At 45.3% G+C, this 18603-nt stretch overlaps 1 protein-coding gene across 4 annotated transcripts in view; it reads right to left on the reverse strand.

The window, feature by feature from the left end:
• Nucleotides 1-416: 416 nt before the first annotated feature.
• The window catches only part of sdccag8 (SHH signaling and ciliogenesis regulator sdccag8), a 505046-nt gene continuing 486859 nt past the window's right edge, over nucleotides 417-18603 (reverse strand). For 3 of the 4 annotated variants that reach the window (XR_011594991.1, XR_011594990.1, XR_011594989.1), the window contains one exon: nucleotides 458-531. Coding sequence is in view for 1 of the 4 variants with exons in the window: in XM_070889222.1 (XP_070745323.1) it covers nucleotides 514-531 (18 nt within the window). In the remaining 3 variants the exon portion in view is untranslated. Of the gene's footprint in view, nucleotides 532-18603 lie in introns of all 4 variants that reach the window. The other variant, XM_070889222.1, reaches the window with a different exon arrangement.

Below are 18603 nucleotides of genomic sequence, written 5' to 3' on the forward strand. Positions count from 1 at the left end.
AGGTTAAATGTCACAAATGCTAAAGATATTATAAAAGATTTGTATGCACTGTTCTGCTACCATCTTTGTAATGGAATATTGCTGCTCATATTTGCTAATATGCACTCAGCAAAATCGGCTCCTTTTAAACTAGGTATCATCTACTGTTATCAACTGGAATGATGTGGGACAGAGAAGCATAAAGAAATATTTTTTATAAAATAACGTACATCACTTCAGGAAACACTACTAGGTCAGTCTGACCATGACGAGAGCATATTTATTTATGTCCTACTGAAAACATGCACTTACACATCTGTTGGTACATGAGGATCACTATAGTATTTAAGCTCAAACTATCCCTTGATGGCAAGGGTATACTAGATGGTCACATCTTTTATAATATCTTCACAATATATCTGTATATAGTCATTTAATATCAAAAATATGTACAAAACTAATCAATTAAAAATGTAAAGTTTCTTGTGTTGCAGCAGACTGACATCCAGCTGATTATTTGGCGGTTCTCTGGTCTTATGACATAACAGGAGGCTGAAAGGGGAGAGAAAAAAAGGGCTATTTTAAGTATAGTTTTCAGCAAATAGGTCTTTATTTGCTGCACCACTTCCCACATCTGCTGGATTCTTAGAATTTCACCAGTGGTTAGAGTTGCTGCTCCAGTAAACAAGTGCTTTACGAAAGCTTCACATTTTAGTCTCCAGCAAGCTACCCTCTGAAAAACAGACGGTCATGCTAGTGATTTTCATTTTTACATGAGTAAATATGTAGCACATAAAGTAACTGTTGCATTGGATGTGTGGTTTGAAGCAGTGAAATCAAACAGCAACAAATGTTGCTTTAAGGCACATTTTGTAGAACTTCCTGTTTCTAGGAAAGAAGAAACCAGTTTAGTACCAGATTTTGTTTACTGTAACCAGTTTGGTTTGCATCAGGCTGTTCAGCTGTGCAAAACAGGAAGTGGACTCCACTTGATGACAAAATCGCCATAACATTTTACTCACTGTTAAATTGGTTCAGTCCATTTTGTTTAAGGAAATAGTCTAGTAATACATTTTGGTAAAGTCTACCTCATTTTTAATTTAATAGAATTGCTGGAAAACAACTAAGACATTCAATGCATAAAATGTAATTGTACGGTAGTTTGAAAAGAACAAGCAAAAAATATATTTGTGATTTGCCTGGGGCGCAGTAGGGGATGAGTGGATCAGCTTGTGGTTAGGAAGGTGTTGGGGCTGCAGACTTCATATAAATAAACATGTCAACTAGGGCAGCCCCAATGACTGGATGTGTCCCAGGTTCCATCAGTGCTAGGGTGATGCAATGAACCTCAATACCCATGAGTTAATCAGGGTTCCTGCTTCTGATTACTGTGTAGTGACCCCTACCCAGAAGTGCATGTGGGTGCACTTCAGGGCAAATGCCAAACAGCCCAGGTGGAATTGTACAAGAGCAACAAGGAATTTTCTTAGTCCTGCTGGTATTCTAAGGATCATAATTGATGCTCTTTCCTCACTTAGATTGAGTATAAAAAGTGATGCGTGCTGAGACTGCAGCCTACAACACAACTACATGTTAAAGATGCATTAGGTACACAGTCTAGTTACTACATATTTTAAATGCTACTAAAAACCCAAACATAATAAATGTTACAGCAAGTATTAATTTAATTCCTTTTCATTAATCATCATCATCATGGGCAGTCCCTCGGAATCGATGAAGACTTGCTTCCACTCTTAAAATGAGTCCTGAGGTGGCTGTATAGTCCAATATGAGAACCACAGTCTCTGTCACAGGTCGGACAGATAGTCATTGAGGGAAAGGGAGCCTGGTTTGCCGCACACTCCTTCCACTGCCTGCGCTTGATTTCTGCGTGCTCTCGGCGACGATACTCAAGGAACTCAGCACCCTCCCGGATGCACTTCCTCCACTTAGGGCGGTCTGTGGCCAAGGACTCCCAGGTGTCAGTGGGGATGTCGCACTTTATCAGGGAGGCTTTGAAGGTGTCCTTGTAACGTTTCCTCTGCCCGCCTTTGGCTCGTTTGCCGTGAACGAGTTCCGAGTAGAGCGCTTGCTTTGGGAGTCTCGTGTCTGCCATGCGGACTATGTGGCCTGCCCAGCGGAGCTGATCAAGTGTGGTCAGTGCTTCAATGCTGGGGATGTTGGCCTGGATGAGGACGCTAATGTTTGTGCGTCTGTCCTCCCATGGGATTTGCAGGATCTTGCTGAGACATCGTTGGTGGTATTTCTCCAGCGACTTGAGGTGTCTACTGTACATGGTCCACGTCTCTGAGCCATACAGGAGGGCGGGTATTACTATGGCCTTGTAGACCATGAGCTTGGTGACAGTTTTGAGGGACTGGTCTTCAAACACTCTTTTCCTCAGGTGGCTGAAGGCTGCACTGGCGCATTGGAGGCAGTGTTGGATCTCGTTGTCGATGCCTGCTCTTGTTAATAGGAGGCTCCCGAGATAGGGGAAGTGGTCCAGGGCCAAGCCATGGATCTTGATGTTTGGGGGCAGTGCTGTGCGGCAAGGACAGGCTGGTGGAGGATCTTTGTCTTACGAATGTTTAGCGTAAGGCCCATGCTTTCATACACCTCGGTAAATACATCGACTATGTCCTGGAGTTCAGCCTCTGTGTGGGCACAGACACGGGCGTTGTCCGCGTACTGTAGCTCGATGACAGAGTTTGGAGTGGTCTTGGACCTGGCCTGGAGATGGCGAAGGTTGAACAGCTTCCCACTGGTTCTGTAGTTTAGCTCCAATCAAGCGGGGAGCTTATCAACTGTGAGGTGGAGCATGGCAGTGAGGAAGATTGAGAAGAGGGTTGGGCAATGACTCAGCCCTGCTTGACCCTGGTCCGGACGTGGATTGGATCCGTTGGTAAGGATCACGGCTTGCATGTCATCGTGGAGCAGACGAGGATGGTGACGTACTTTTGGGGGTATCCGAAACGGAGGAGGACGCTCCATAGACCCTCGCGGTTGACAGTGTCAAAGGCCTTTGGAAGGTCGAAGGCGGCCATGTATAAGGGCTGGCGCTGTTCCCTGCATTTTTCCTGCAGCTGTCGCGCTGAAAAGATCATGTCCGTTGTGCCCCGGAGGGGACGAAATCCGCACTGTGACTCTGGGAGGAGTTCCTCGGCCACGGGGAGAAGACAGTTGAGGAGGACTGTAGCAATGACTTTCCCAGTGGCTGATAGCAGGGAGATTCCTCTGTAGTTGTCGCAGTCGGACTTGTCCCCTTTTTTAAAGATGGTCATGATCACTGCATCTCTATGTTCTCCTGGCATGCTCTTCTCCCTCCAGATGAGAGAGATGAAGTTGTGTGTTCACGCCAGTAGTGCCTCAGCAGGGATTCCATCAACTCCCGTAGCCTTGTTGTTTTTTAGCTGTCTTATGACCTTTTCTACCTCGTGCAGTGTTGGGGTCTCACTGAGGTGATGGCGGGTAGCATGCTGCGGAATGGAGTCGAGAACACTCGAGTCAAAGGCAGAGTCTCAGTTGAGGAGATCTTCGAAGTGTTCCTTCCAGCGGGCCCTGACTGCCTCGGTGTCCTTGATGAGTGTTTCCCTGTTCTTGGCCAGGAGTGGGGTGGGGCCTTGGGAGTTTGGTCCGTAGGTGACCTTGACTTCACTTTTGCGGTGAAGAATCCTCACACATCATAGCTGTCGGCCAGCTGCTGTATCTCCTGTGCTTTCTCCATCCATCACCTGTTCTTTAGGTCCCAGGTTTTTTTTGGACCTTAGCCTTTAGCCGTCTGTAATGCTGCTTTGCTGCTCCCGAGTTGGGTTGCTGTTTAAGGCTCAGAAATGCCCTGCACTTGCAGTCTATTAGTTTTTGAATCTCCTGATCATTCTCATCAAACCAGTCCTGGTGTTTCCTGGTTAAGTGACCGAACGTTTCCTTACAGACACTGGTTATGGAGGCCTGGAGGGCAGACCAAGCGCTGTGGGCATTCTGCATCTCGGGGTCCTCAAGGCACGCCAGATTAGCTGTGAGGCGCTGACTGTAAAGGGCTCTCATAGATGGGTCCTTAAGTGCCCCGCCATTGACTTTTTTGTGACATTGCTTCGGCTGTCCCCTCCGGTTTGGGGCTATTTTGATGTCGATATTGGATTAGGCGGTGGTCTGTCCAGCAGTCGTCAGCTCCTGTCATGACATGGGTGATGCGCACATTCTTGCGATCCCTGGCTCGGACAATGACATAGTCGAGCAGGTGCCAGTGCTTGGAGCGAGGGTGTTACCATGATGCCTTGTATTTATTTCTCTGGTGGAACAAGGTGTTGGTGATGACAAGTTCCTGCTCTAGACATTTTGTCAGGAGTAGGGTACCGCTGGGGTTGGCTTTCTCTAAATCCTCTCTGCCAATCACGCCTCCCCAGAGGTCTGTGTCCCTGCCGACCCTGGCGTTGGAAGTCGCCGAGGAGGATCAGTTTGTCGTCCGCGGGGACGCAGGTCAGGGATTTTTCGAGGTTGGAGTAAAAACCCTCTTTGGCCTCATCTGTTGCATCGAGTGTTGGGGCGTGATGACTGTGGCGCACTGGTTCCGGGATAGGGTGAGTCGAAGTGTCATGAGGCGTTCGTTAGTCCCGCAGGGGGAGTCTTTCAGGCGGTCGACCAGCTCGTTTTTGATGGCGAAGCCGACTCCGTGAAGGCGGCGTTCTTCCTCTGGTTTACCTTTCCAGAAAAAGGTGTAACCTCCACCTTGTTCCTTAAGCTGGCCTTCCCCTGCCCGCCAGGTCTCACTTAGGGCTGCAATGTTGCTATCAAAGCTTCTAAGTTCCCGGGCAACTATGGCGGTGCGGTGTTCCGGCCTGTCGCGGTCATTAATCAACCCATTTATCCTATGGAAACATCCGCTAGCCTCTTTTTTTAAGTTACTGAGACTAAAAAGCAATTAAACCTAAATAGTTACCAATACTTGCAAGCTGGAGGGACATAAGGCTCCCACAACGAAATAACTCTCTGGGCCCAAGTTTCCACATGATTTGCACCTGATTTTTAGGAGCAACTGGTGGAGAACGGACTATCTTAGAAATCGCAATTCTCCACATTTTTTTTTCTGCAGTTCTAGTCAGGTAGAACAGTTCTACTTTGGAACAGAATTTTTTCTTCAAAAGGGGGCGTGTCCAGCCACTGACGCCTGATTTCAAAGTTTCCACAGTGAAAATGTACTCCAAACTAAGTTAGAATGGAGCAAGTGAAGATTTTTGTAGAACTGAAAAAACCTTGTCTACACATTAAAAAATCAGTCGCAGGTTACAAATTAGGCGTCCAGAACGAGGTGGGGGGAGGGGGGGGGAAGGGAAGTCATTAAATTCTATAATAAATCCTTATTTATACTTATACAAATATTATACAAATAAATCCAACCTGAATAAACATTTATAAGCCAAGAAAAGATTAAATAAACCATCTTCCTACCTGTGTGAAAGTGCTTCAGGCACGGAGAATTCTGCAGTCAGCCAGAGGCGCCCGTTCTTCCCGCGGGGGGGGGGAGGGGGAGGAGGAGGCGCCCGTTCTTCCCGCGGGGGGGAGGAGGAGGCGCCCGTTCTTCCCGCGGGGGGGAGGAGGAGGAGGAGGCGCCCGTTCTTCCCGCGGGGGGGGGGGGGGGGAGGAGACGCCCGTTCTTTCCCGCGGGGGGGGGGGGGGGAGGAGGCGCCCGTTCTTTCCCGCGGGGGGGGGGGGGGGGGAGGAGGCGCCCGTTCTTCCCGCGGGGGGGGGGGGGGAGGAGGCGCCCGTTCTTCCCGCGGGGGGGGGGGGGGGAGGAGGCGCCCGTTCTTTCCCGCGGGGGGGGGGGGGGGAGGAGGCGCCCGTTCTTCCCGCGGGGGGGGGGGGGGGGGAGGAGGCGCCCGTTCTTCCCGCGGGGGGGGGAGGGGGAGGAGGCGCCCGTTCTTCCCGCGGGGGGGGGGGGGGGGAGGAGGCGCCCGTTCTTCCCGCGGGGGGGGGGGGGGGGGAGGAGGAGGCGCCCGTTCTTTCCCGCGGGGGGGGGGGGGGGAGGAGGCGCCCGTTCTTCCCGCGGGGGGGAGGGGGAGGAGGCGCCCGTTCTTTCCCGCGGGGGGGGGGGGGGAGGAGGCGCCCGTTCTTCCCGCGGGGGGGGGGGGGGAGGAGGAGGCGCCCGTTCTTTCCCGCGGGGGGGGGGGAGGAGGAGGCGCCCGTTCTTCCCGCGGGGGGGGAGGAGGCGCCCGTTCTTCCTGCGGGGGAGGGGGGGGGGAGGAGACAGTGAGAAGGCTGCAAGTGCTGATGTGCTGATGGCAATGTGCTTTTATTAAAAAAATGTTCAAAAATTAAACAGCTACAAAGAACTACAAAAATGGCCGAGTGCCAATGTTTTTTTCACACTGAGCATGCGCGAACGCTCAAACGCGCACGCGCAGCGTTGCCGGCAGGAAAAAAACTAATTTAAATGGTACCCGCCCCCTCCCACTTACAAAATCGGCGCGAGTGTAGGCTCCGCCCCCCTGGGCGCCGCCCCAGGCAGACAAGGAGTTGCAGAACGCTCCAGAATCATGGGGTTTTTTAGGCGCGATAAACGGGCACCCAGCTCGGAGGGTCGCCCGTTTTTTATCGTGTGGAAACTTGGGCCCAATATTCTGTCAATTTAGCTTGAAATCAATCAAACTATATATACAGATGCTTGTTTTCTGTATTAGTGTATCAGACTTAACTCATTAACTATAGGAGTACTTTAAGCATAGCAATGTGGTCGCATACTATATAAACATTTACTTTAGATAACATTACAATGAGTTCTTCATTGTTGTCTAAGGGATAAATATTGTATCATATCTGCAAAATCTGATGGAAATGTATATGAGTCAGCTTAGCGACTCAATGTGAAGCTGATTTCCTCTGTCACATCACGACCCTTACAGCTTGGTAAAATCCCAATCTGAAAGCCAAGAAGTGGCCCACAGATAGTTTACATCAGCAAGTGGATATAGAAAGAATTGTAAAGTGAGTGAATCAACTGGAGCATGGACATGTCTGCTGGGAAAGGTCAGTCCATAACTCGTGAGGCAGATAGATCATGATATGTTTACCCTCACCCCTACCTCGATATAACGACTGTAAACTCTTTCTTAAAATATTTAGCTCATAATCTGATCTATACTGAAACAAACAAGATGATGATGGCTGGAAAAGCTGACATGGGAGAATCCTCAAGAAAACTAGGCTTAAATTTTCACAGTTGACTGGTGCACCTTATTTCTGTCTCCACCTTACTCACCTCCAGCAACAAGTGTGAGGAGCTCATGGACTTCATTGTCTCAAAGATTGAGGCCATCCAATCAGCTGCTTCTGTCAGTTCCCTTCCTTCCTTTAGTTCACCAGGCCAAACTTACTCTGAGGTTCCTCTAGTTCACCAGGCCAAACTTACTCTGAGGTTCTCCCTGCCCTAGCCCTAAACTCGCAATTTTCTCCAGTTTCTCTCCGATCTCCCCTCTTCTTGTCCACGCTTATCTTGTCCATGAGACCCACATGCTGCTCCCTTGACCTTATTCCCACAAAACTGCTGACCACCCAACGTCCTTTTCTGGCTCCCGTGTTAGCCGACATTGTTAACGGTTCTCTCTCCTCGGGTACTGTCCCCCATGCGTAAACATGAGGTTCTCCAAAACGCAGTAGCCCATATCCAAACTCGCACCAAGTCCCAATCACCCATCACCCCTGTGCTCACTGACCTAAATTGGCTCCCAGTTAAGCAATGCCTCGAGTTCAAAATTCTCATCCTTGTTTACAAATCCCTCCATAGCCTCACCCCTCTCTATCTCTGTGATCTCTTTCAGCCTCTCAACCCCACAAGATGTCTGCGCTCCTCAAATGCTTCCTTTGAACATCCCTGATTATAACTGGTCAATCATTGGTGGCCATGCCTTCAGCTGCCTAGGCCCTTAGCTCTGGAATTCCCTGCCTAAACCTCTCTACCTTGCTTTTCTCCTTTTAAAACATTCCTTAAAACCTACCTCTTTGACCAAGCTTTTGGTCATCTGCTGTAATTTCTTCTTATGTGGCTCGGTGTCAAATTTATTTGTTTTGTCTTATATCGCGTTAAAGATGCTATATAAATAAAAGTTGTTGTCTATTGAAGTATTGTAGCCCTATTTAACAGGCTGTAGATAGGCTAGCTTATATTTTCCATCTGTTGGCTTGGTCCCAATTGGGCACTGGAAAATTAGGCAGGGAATCTCTTTTTTTTGCAGCATCACCACCTGATTTGCAACGCATACAATTTTCTGATTAGCCTAAAATTCTCTAACACAAAATGTGCAAGAGCTTAATTTAAATATTATAATCAAATCATCATCATCATTGGCAATCTCTCAAAATCGAGGAAGACTTGCTTCCACTCTAAAAGTGAGTTCTCAGGTGACTGTACAGTCCAATACGGGAATTACAGAATTACAAGTGGGGCAATGGTTGAAGGAAAGGGTGGGTGGAGAGTAATCAATTAAAATGTGTTAATAAAGCACAGGTCCTTTGGATCATGCTGTGCATTTTATCTGCCCAACTGCAGTAGATGAAAAGGAAAGCTTCATGTGTTGTGAGCTCTTAAAGGGCTATATTTTAATTTTCCAATGACTTTTAGTGCTAGTTTTTTAGTATTTTTAATGTATTTAATTCATTGTTTTGTTTTCCCCACACACTCTGAACAGCTAAGGAATGTTCATGTTGATTTTTTTTTAAAGCAGAATATCTGCAACATCACCAGAAAGCTGATTAGAATTGAAATATTTACAGGACCAGCGCACATTAACAAGAAATGTAAAACAGGGACATATAAAGCACGCTTACAACACAAACATTCACAGGAATGACAAGGCATCCAAATACAAGCTACAGAGCCCCACGGCAGTCACCGAATCAACTTCGAATTAACAATGAGGGTTAGTTTTAAATATGTGATTGAAATGGTACAAGTTAAAAGAAGGCATGCCAGGAAGATTAGCAGATACCAGAAGCAGACTGCCCACACTCACCATTTATGCTACCAATTATGTCTGCAGGCCCTAGCATACACCTGGCAATTACTGAGGTGACACACTTGGTGCCGAACCAGGCATTCAGTTCCTGCTCCAGTTTTGCCACAACAACAACTTATATAGCGCCTTTCACATAGTAAAACATTCCAAGGCGCTTCACAGGAATGTTATAAGGCAAAAAAAAAGTGACACCAAGCCACATAAGAAATTATGGCAGGTGACCAAAAGCTTGGCTAAAGAGGTAGGGTTTAAGGAGCATCTTAAAGGAAGAAAGAGAGGTGGAGAGGTTTAGGGAGGGGGTTCCAGAGTTTGGGGCCCAGGCATTTGAAGACACGGCCACCGATGGTTGAGCAGTTATAATCATGGATGCTCAAGAGGGTAGAATTTGAGGGGCACAGATATCTCGGCGTGGGGGGGGGGGGTGGTTGTGATGCTGAAGGAGATTACAGAGATAGGGAGGGGCGAGGTCATGGAGGGATTTGTAAACAAGGATGAGAATTTTGAGCCAATGTAGGTCACTGAGCATAGGGGTGATGGGTGAATGGGACTCGGTGTGAGTTAGGACATGAGCTGCTGAGTTTTGAATGACCCCAAGTTTACATAAGGTAGAATGTGGCAGGCCAGCCAGGAGTGCGTTGGAGTAATCAAGTCTAGAGGTAACAAAGACATGGATGAGGGTTTCAGCAGCAGATGAGCTGAGGCAGGGGCGGAGACGGGCGATGTTACTGAGGTGGAAATAGGCTTGTTTTAGTTATGCCACAGATATGTGGCTGGAAGCTCATTTCAGGGTCAAATATGATTCCTAGGTTGCGAACACTAGGGAAAGGGTTGGAATCGGGAGCTAGGGAACGCAGTTTGTGGCGGGGACCAAAGACAATGGCTTCGGTCTTCCCAATATTTAATTGGAGAACATTTCTGCTCATCCAGTACTGGATGTTGGACAGCAGTCTGACAATTTAGAGACCGCGGAGGGGTCAAGAGAAGTGGTGGTGAGGTAGAGCTGGGTGTCGTCAGCGTACATGTGGAAACAGACGTTGTGTTTTCGGATGATGTCGCCAAGGGGCAGCATATAGATGAGAAATAGGAGAGGGCCAAGGATAGATCCTTGGAAGACACCAGAGATAACGATGCGGGAGTGAGAAAAGAAGCCATTGTAGGTGGTTTTCTGGCTATATTTAGGTAGATAAGAATGGAACCAGGCGAGTGCAGTTCCGCCCAGCTGGATGATGCTGGAGAGGCGTTGGAGGAGAATGGAGTGGTAAATCGTGTCAAAGGCTACAGACAGGTCGAGAAGGATGAAGAGGGATAGTTTACCTTTGTCACAGTCGCAAAAGATGTCATTTGTGACTTTGATAAGAGCCGTTTCGGTACCGTGGCGGGGCGGAAACCATGATTGAAGTGATTCGAACATGGAGTTCTGGGAAATATGGGCACGGATTTGGGAGGCAACAACAGGTTCAAGTACTTTGGAGAGGAAAGGGAGGTTGGAGATGGGGTGGTACCTTGCAAGCACAGTGGGGTCAAGGGTTGGTTTTTTGAGGAGAGGGGTGATGACGATAGATTTGAAGGAGAGGGCGGACAGTACACCACTTGCTGTTCCTCATCTATGCACTGTGACTCACTTTTCAAATTGAAGAGCGTCATAGAGAAGCAGAACAATTTGAGGAGTTGTACATGAGGCCGAAGTGGGGAGGAGTTGGACAAAAGGCTGGAGGCAAAGGGCCAGAGGGGGATATAAGGCTGGAGAAAGTGGCAAAGGGAGGCTTAGGTAAGGCCATTGAGGGAATTGTAGCTGAGGTCAGGGATTATAAATCTAATGTTATGGAATGGGGCCAGTATTGGTAAACGAGGACAGTTGTGATGGGTGAATAGGGCAAGATGTGGGTGGCAGAGCTTTGGACAATTTTGAGTTTATGGAGAGCGGCAAGAACATAACATAAATAGGAGCAGGAGTAGGCCATTTGGTCCCTCGAGCCAGCTCTGCCATTCAATAAGATCATGGCTGATCTGATCTTGGCCTCAACTCTGCTTTCCTGCCCGCTTCCCATAACCTTTGACTCCCCTGCTGTTTTCTGTCTATCTCTACCTTAAATATATTCAATGACCCAGCCTCAACAGCTCTCTGGGGTAGAGAATTCCAAAGTTCACGACCCTCTGAGAGAAGAAATTCCTCCTCATCTCCGTTTTAAATGGGCGACCCCTTATTCTGAGACTATGTCCCTTAGTTTTAGTTTCCCTTATGAGTGGAAATATCCTTTCTGCATCCACCTTGTCGAGCCCCCTCATTATCTTATATGTTTCAAACTCTTCTGACCTTCAATGAGTATAGGCCCAACCTGCTCAACCTTTCTTCATTAGATAACCCCTTCATTTCAGGAATCAACCTCGTGAACGTTCTGTGAACTGCCTCCAATGCAAGTATATCCCTCCTTAAATAAGGAGACCAAAACTGTACGCAGTACTCCAATTGTGGTCTCACCAACAGTTGTAACAAGACTGAACTACTTTTATATTCCATCCCCCTTGCAATAAGGCCAACATTCAATTTGTCTTCCTAATTACTTGCTGTATCTGCATGCTAACTTTGTGTTTCATGCACAAGGACCCCCAGATCCCTCTGTATCGCAGCACTTTGTCGTCTCTTTCCAAAAAAATAATTAATTCCTTTTTTATTCTTCCTACCAAAGTGGATAACCTCACATTTTCCCACATTATACTCAATCTGCCAAATTTTTCCCCACTCACATAGCCTATCTATATCCCTTTGCAGATTATTTGCCCTCTTCACAACTTGCTTTCCCACCTATATTTGTGTCATCAGCAAATTTGGCAACATTACACTCAGTTCCTTCATTCAAGTCATTAATATAAATTGTAAATAGTTGCCTAGTTAGTTTGGCAATCTGCAAATGACCCATTTATCCCGACTCTCTGTTTTCTGTTAGTTAGCCAATCCGCTATCCATGCTAATATATTACCCCCAACCCTGTGAGCTCTTATCTTGTACAGTAACATTTTATGTGGTACCTTATTGAATGCCTTCTGGAAATCCAAAAACATATCTACTGGTTCCCCTTTATCCAACCTGCTCGTTACATCCTCAAAGAACTCTAGAAAATTTGTCAAACATGCTTTCCCTTTCATAAAACCATACTGACTCTGTTTAACTGTATTATGATTTTCTAAATGTCCTGCTTCTACTTCCTTAATAATGGACTCCAGCATTTTCCCAATAACAGATGTTAGGCAAACTGGTCTATAGTTTCCTGCTTTCTGTCTCCCTCCTTTCTTGAATAGGGGTGTTACATTTGCGGTTTTCCAATCCGCTGGAGCCTCCCCAGAATCCAGGGAATTTTGGTAGGTTACAACCAATGCATCCACTATCTCTGAAGCCACTTCTTTTAAGACCCTAGGATGCAGGCCATCAGGTCCAGGGGACTTGTCCACCCTTAGTCCCATTCATTTGCTTGGTACTTTTTCTCTCGTGATAGTGATTATTTTAAGTTCCCCCTTCCCTATAGCCCCTTGATTATCTTCTTATTGGGATGCTTTTAGTGTCTTCTACCATGAAGACCGATACAAAATAGTTGTTCAATGTCTTTGCCATTTCCCTGTTTCCCATTATTAATTCCCCAGTCTCATCCTCTAAGGGACCAAGCTGCTCTCTTTTTATATACCAGTAGAAGCTCTTACTGTCTGTTTTTATATTTCTTGCTCGTTTACTCTCATAATCTACCTTCTCTCTCTCATTTTTTTTACTTGTCCTTTGCTGGTTTCTAAGACTTTACCAATCTTCTAGCTTACCACTAATCTTCGCATCATTGTATGCCTTTGTTTTCAATTTGATACCATCCTTAACTTTCTTAGTTAGCCACGGATGGTGCATCTTCTCTTAGAGTCTCTTAGACCAGACTGATTCCCGGGATGGCGGGACTGACATATCAAGAAAGACTGGATCAACTGGGCTAGTATTCACTGGAGTTTAGAAGAATGAGAAGGGATCTCATAGAAACGTTTAAAATTCTGACGGGTTTAGACAGGTTAGATGCAGGAAGAATGTTCCCAATGTTGGGACAGTCCAGAACCAGGGGTCACAGTCTAAGGACAAGGGGTAAGCCATTTAGGACCGAGATGAGGAGAAACTTCTTCACCCAGAGAGTGGTGAACCTGTGGAATTCTCTACCACAGGAAGTTGTTGAGGCCAATTCACTAAATATATTCAAAAAGGAGTTAGATGTAGTCCTTACTACTAGGGGGATCAAGGGGTATGGCGAGAAAGCAGGAATGGTGTACTGAAGTTGCATGTTCAGCCATGAACTCATTGAATGGCGGTGCAGGCTCGAAGGGCCACATGGCCTACTCCTGCACCTAGTTTCTATGTTTCTTTCTCACTGGAATATATCTTTGCTGAAAGTTATGAAATATCTCCTTAAATGTCTGCCACTGCTATTCTACCCCACCCACCCTTTCCTACAACGACTGTCTGTCCCAACTGACAGAGACGGTAATTCCAGTATTGGACTGTTCAGTCACCTAAGAGCTCACTTTTGGAGTGGAAGCAAGTCTTCCTCGATTTCAAGGGACTGCCTATGATGATGACCGTCTTACCCTTTAATCTATTTTCCCAATTTACTTTAGCCAACTCTATCTTCCTACCTTTGTAATTGTCTTTATTTAAGTTCAGCACACTAGTTGGAGACCCAAGTTTCTCACCCTCAAACTGAATTTGAAATTCTAACATGCTATGATCACTCCTCCCTAGAGGATCCTTTACTCTGAGATCATTAATTAATCCGATCTCATTACACATTACCAGATCTAAAAATAGACTGCTCCCTGGTTGGTTCCACAATGTATTGTTCTAAGAAACCATCCGAATAAGGAAGATGGCAAAACAGTTTAGTCTAGAGGTGGCATTTATGTGGATAATAATTCCAGTGGTGATGGGAGTGAGGTACATAGGATTACATAGGATATACGGAGCAGAAACAAGCCATTTGGCCCAACAAGTCCATGCCATCATGTATGTTCCACTTGAGCCTCCTCCCATCTTTCCTCATCTAAATCTATCAGCATAACCCTATATTCCCTTCTCCCTCATATGCTTGTCTAGCCTCCCCTTAAATGCATCTATACTGTTCACTTCAACCACTCCCTGTGCTAGCGAGTTTCACATTCTCACCACTCTTTAGGTAAAGAAATTTCTTCTGAATTCCCTATTTCATTTCTTGGTGACTATCTTGGTATTGATGGTCTCTAGTTTTGCTCTTCTCCACAAGTGGAAACATTCTCTCTGTATCCACTCTATCAAAACCTTTCATAATTTTAAAGATCTCTATTAGGTCACCCCTCAGCCTTCTTTTTGCAAGAGGAAAGAGACCCAGCCTGTTCATCCTTTCCTGATATGTATACCCTCGCATTTCTGGTATCATCCTTGTAAATCTTCTCTGCACCCTCTCCAGTGCCTCTATATCCTTTTTATAATATGGCGACCAGAATTGTATGCAGTACTCTAAGTGTGGTCTAACCAAGGTTTGATACAGGTTTAGCATAACTTCCCTACTTTTCAATTCTATACCTCTAGAAATAAACCCTAGTACTTGGCTTGCTTTTTTTAATGACCTTGCATACCTGTGTCGTAACTTTTAGTGATTTGCGTATTTGTACTCCGCGATCCCTTTGTTCCTCAACCCCACCTAGTCCCGCACCTTCCAAGTAATAAGTGACCTCCCTATTCTTCCTCCCAAAATGTAATACCTCACATCTGTGTATTGATCTTCATTTGCCAATTATATGCTCATTCTGCAAGTTTATTAATGTCCTCCTGTAATTTGTTGCAATCCTCCTCAGTATTGACTATTCTCCCCCAATTTGGTGTCATCTGCAAATTTACAAATTGTGTTTTTGATTCCAAGGTATAAATCGTTAATATAAATTGTGAACAACAGTGGTCCCAGCACTGATCCTTGTGGAACACCATTACCCACCTTTTACCTCGATTCTCTGCTTTCTGTCTTGAAAACAGCTAGCTATCCATTTGTCCCCTGACTCCGCATTCTCTGATCTTGTTCATCTGACCTTATGTGATACCTTATCGAAGGCCTTTTGAAAATCTAGATAAATTACATCTACTGCATTACCATTGTCTCCTCTCTCTGTTACCTCTTCAAAAAATTCAGTGAGGTTGGTCAAGCAAGACTTTCCCTTTTGAAATCCATGCTGACTATTCATTATTATATTTTTGGTTTCTAGATGCTCTTCTATTTTCTCTTTTAGTAGGGATTAAGCTGACTGGTCTATAATTCCCTAGATATGTTCTATCCCCCTTCTTAAATATAGGCATTAGATTAGCTATCTGCTAGTCCTCTAGGACTACACCTTTTTCTAACGGTTTATTAAATGTGTAGTAAATGTGCAGATAGAAGAGATCTGCTATCTCTTCCCCAGATTCTTTTAAAATGCGTGGATGCAATCCATCCGGACCAAGGGTTTTATCCTCTTTGAGTTTATTTAATATATCCCCTCTTTTTATTTTAAATGCACTTATCTCATTATTAATCTCATCATCCAATGTAATGTCCACCTGTTCTATCACCCTGGTAAATACTGAAGCAAAATAATTATTTAATATTTCTGCCATCTCTCTATCATTACCTGTGGTATTATTCTGTCTGTTTCTTAAAGGCCCTATTCCCATCCCAACCATCTTTTTTTTTTATTGATATGCCTTTGTTTTATGTTCCTTGATAATTTAATCTCAGAGTTCCTCTTTGTTTTCCTAATTGTTTTTTTGAATTCTCTCCTAATCTTTTCGTATTCTCCCTTATCATGCACTCCCCTGCTGTCTATGTACTTACATAGAAACATAGAAAATAGGTGCAGGAGTAGGCCATTCGGCCCTTTGAGCCTGCACCGCCATTCAATAAGATCATGGCTGATCATTGCTTCAGTACCCCTTTCCTGCTTTCTCTCCATACCCCTTGATCCCCTTAACCATAAGGGCCATATCTAACTCCCTCTTGAATATATCCAACGAACTGGCATCAACAACTCTCTGCGGCAGGGAATTCCATAGGTCAACAACTCTGAGTGAAGAAGTTTCTCCTCATCTCAGTCCTAAATGGCCTACCCCTTATCCTAAGACTATGTCCCCTGGTTCTGGACTTCCCCAACATCGAGAACATTCTTCCCGCGTCTAACCTGTCCAGTCCCATCAGAATCTTATATGTTTCTATGAGATCCCCTCTCATCCTTCTAAACTCCAGTGAATAAAGGCCCAGTTGATCCAGTCTCTCCTCATATGACAGCCCAGCTATCTCTGGAATCAGTCTGGTGAACCTTCACTCCCTCAATAGCAAGAACGTCCTTCCTCAGACTAGGAGACCAAAACTGAACACGATATTCCAGGTGAGGCCTCACTTAAGGCCCTGTACAACTGCAGTAAGACCTCCCTGCTCCTATATTCAAATCCCCTAGCTATGAAGGCCAACATATCATTTGCCTTCTTCACCGCCTGCTGTACCTGTATGCCAACTTTCAATGACTGATGAACCATGACACCCAGGTCTCGTTGCATCTCCCCTTTTTCTAGTCTGCCGGCATTCAGATAATATTCTGCCTTCGTGTTTTTGCCCCCAAAATGGATAACCTCACATTTATCCATATTATACTGCATCTGCCATGTATTTGCCCACTCACCTAATCTGTCCAAGTCACCCTGCAGCCTCTTAGCGTCCTCCTCACAGTTCACACCGCCACCCAGTTTAGTGTCATCCGCAAACTTGGGAGATATTACACTCTATTCCTTCATCTAAATCGTTAATGTATATTGTAAAGAGCTGGGGTCCCAACACTGAACCCTGCGGCACTCCACTAGTCACTGCCTGTCATTCTGAAAAGGACCCGTTTATCCCAATTCTCTGCTTCCTGTCTGCCAACGAGTTCTCTATCCACGTCAGTACATTACTCCCAATACCATGTGCTTTGATTTTGTACACCAATCTCTTGTGCGGGACCTTGTCAAAAGCCTTTTGAAAGACCAAATACACCACATCCACTGGTTCTCCCTTGTCCACTCTACTAGTTACATCCTCAAAAAATTCCAGAAGATTCGTCAAGCATGATTTCCCTTTTATAAATCCATGCTGACTCGGCCCGATCCTGTCACTGCTTTCCAAACGGGCTGCTATTTCATCCTTAATGATTGATTTCAACATTTTATCCACTACTGATGTCAGGCTAACCGGTCTATAATTACCCGCTTTCTCTCTCCCTCCTTTTTTAAAAAGTGCCGTTACATTAGCTACCCTCCAGTCCATAGGAACTGATCCAGAGTCGATAGATTGTTGGAAAATGATCACCAATGCATCCACTATTTCAAGGGCCATTTCCTCAAATACTCTGGGATGCAGACTATCAGGACCCGGGGATTTATCGGCCTTTAATCCCATCAATTTCCCTAACACAATTTCCCGACTAATAAGGATATCTTTCAGTTCCTCATTCTCACTAGACCCACTGTCCCCTAGTACATTCGGAAGTACTTAATGTATGCTTCTTTCCTTATCCTCAATTGTTCCCTTATGGCTTTATTTATCCATGGAGTCTCATTGATGTTTAGTTTGTTTTTTCCATTTAACAGAATATATTGTTCCTGCATTCTGTTGAACGCCGTTTTAAATGTTTCACATTGCTGTTCTACATCGTTTTTGCCAGTATTGTTGCCCATTTTATTTTACCAAGTTCTATTCTCAGTCCCTCAATCAGCTTTTCTCCAATCTGTTACCCATACTTATTCATCATACTTATGTCCTTCTCAATTATCATCTGAAAGTATTCTATTATGATCACTATTGCCTTGATGTTCCCCTACTTTGAATTCTCTTATCTGCTCTAGTTCATTCACCATTACTAGATCCAATAGCAAATCCTCCCTTGTTGGGCCTGTATGCATTGTAGGAACTCCATTCCCCTATCCCCTATACTTAACTCTTCTGTCCAATTAATATCGGGGTAGATGAAATCCCCCATGATTATTATTGTTTTTTTACTCATTTGCATATTTTTTCCTCCACCTCCCTTCCATTATTTGGGTGGTCTGTCGACCACACCTATTGGCGTGATTGATCCTTTATTATCTTTTATCTCTATCCATATGGATTCTATTTTTATCTAGCTGCGTCACTTTTCTCTACTACCATTATGTTATCCCTAATAAGTACAGCTACTCCACCCTTTTCTCCCCCTCCATCTTTTCTAAATATTTTATACCCTGCAATGTTTAATTCCGAGCCCTGATGTTAAACATCATAGAGAGATTAAGGAGGATAATATGTCATGGCTGTTGTCACAGAAGGTATCGTCACAGATCTTGGTGCTGGGGCCACCGTGGAAACTGGACTGAAGAGGCACATCATAGTTAGAGCTTAGAAAGATGAAAGAGGGTTTAGCTATGGGACTGGGTTGGAGGAAATGGTCAAGGGTAGCACATTTCTGCAAGATTAATTTATTTGGGGTCCATGGGCCACGCTATACCATTTTCGACTATATGGTTGGGTGTGCAGCCAACAAGATGGAATTTCACCTTTTGGGGTTGGACCCAAGGAGCTAATTGAAGGTG

Source organism: Pristiophorus japonicus, chromosome 9 (genome assembly GCF_044704955.1).
Source record: "Pristiophorus japonicus isolate sPriJap1 chromosome 9, sPriJap1.hap1, whole genome shotgun sequence".
NCBI lineage: Eukaryota > Metazoa > Chordata > Chondrichthyes > Pristiophoridae > Pristiophorus > Pristiophorus japonicus.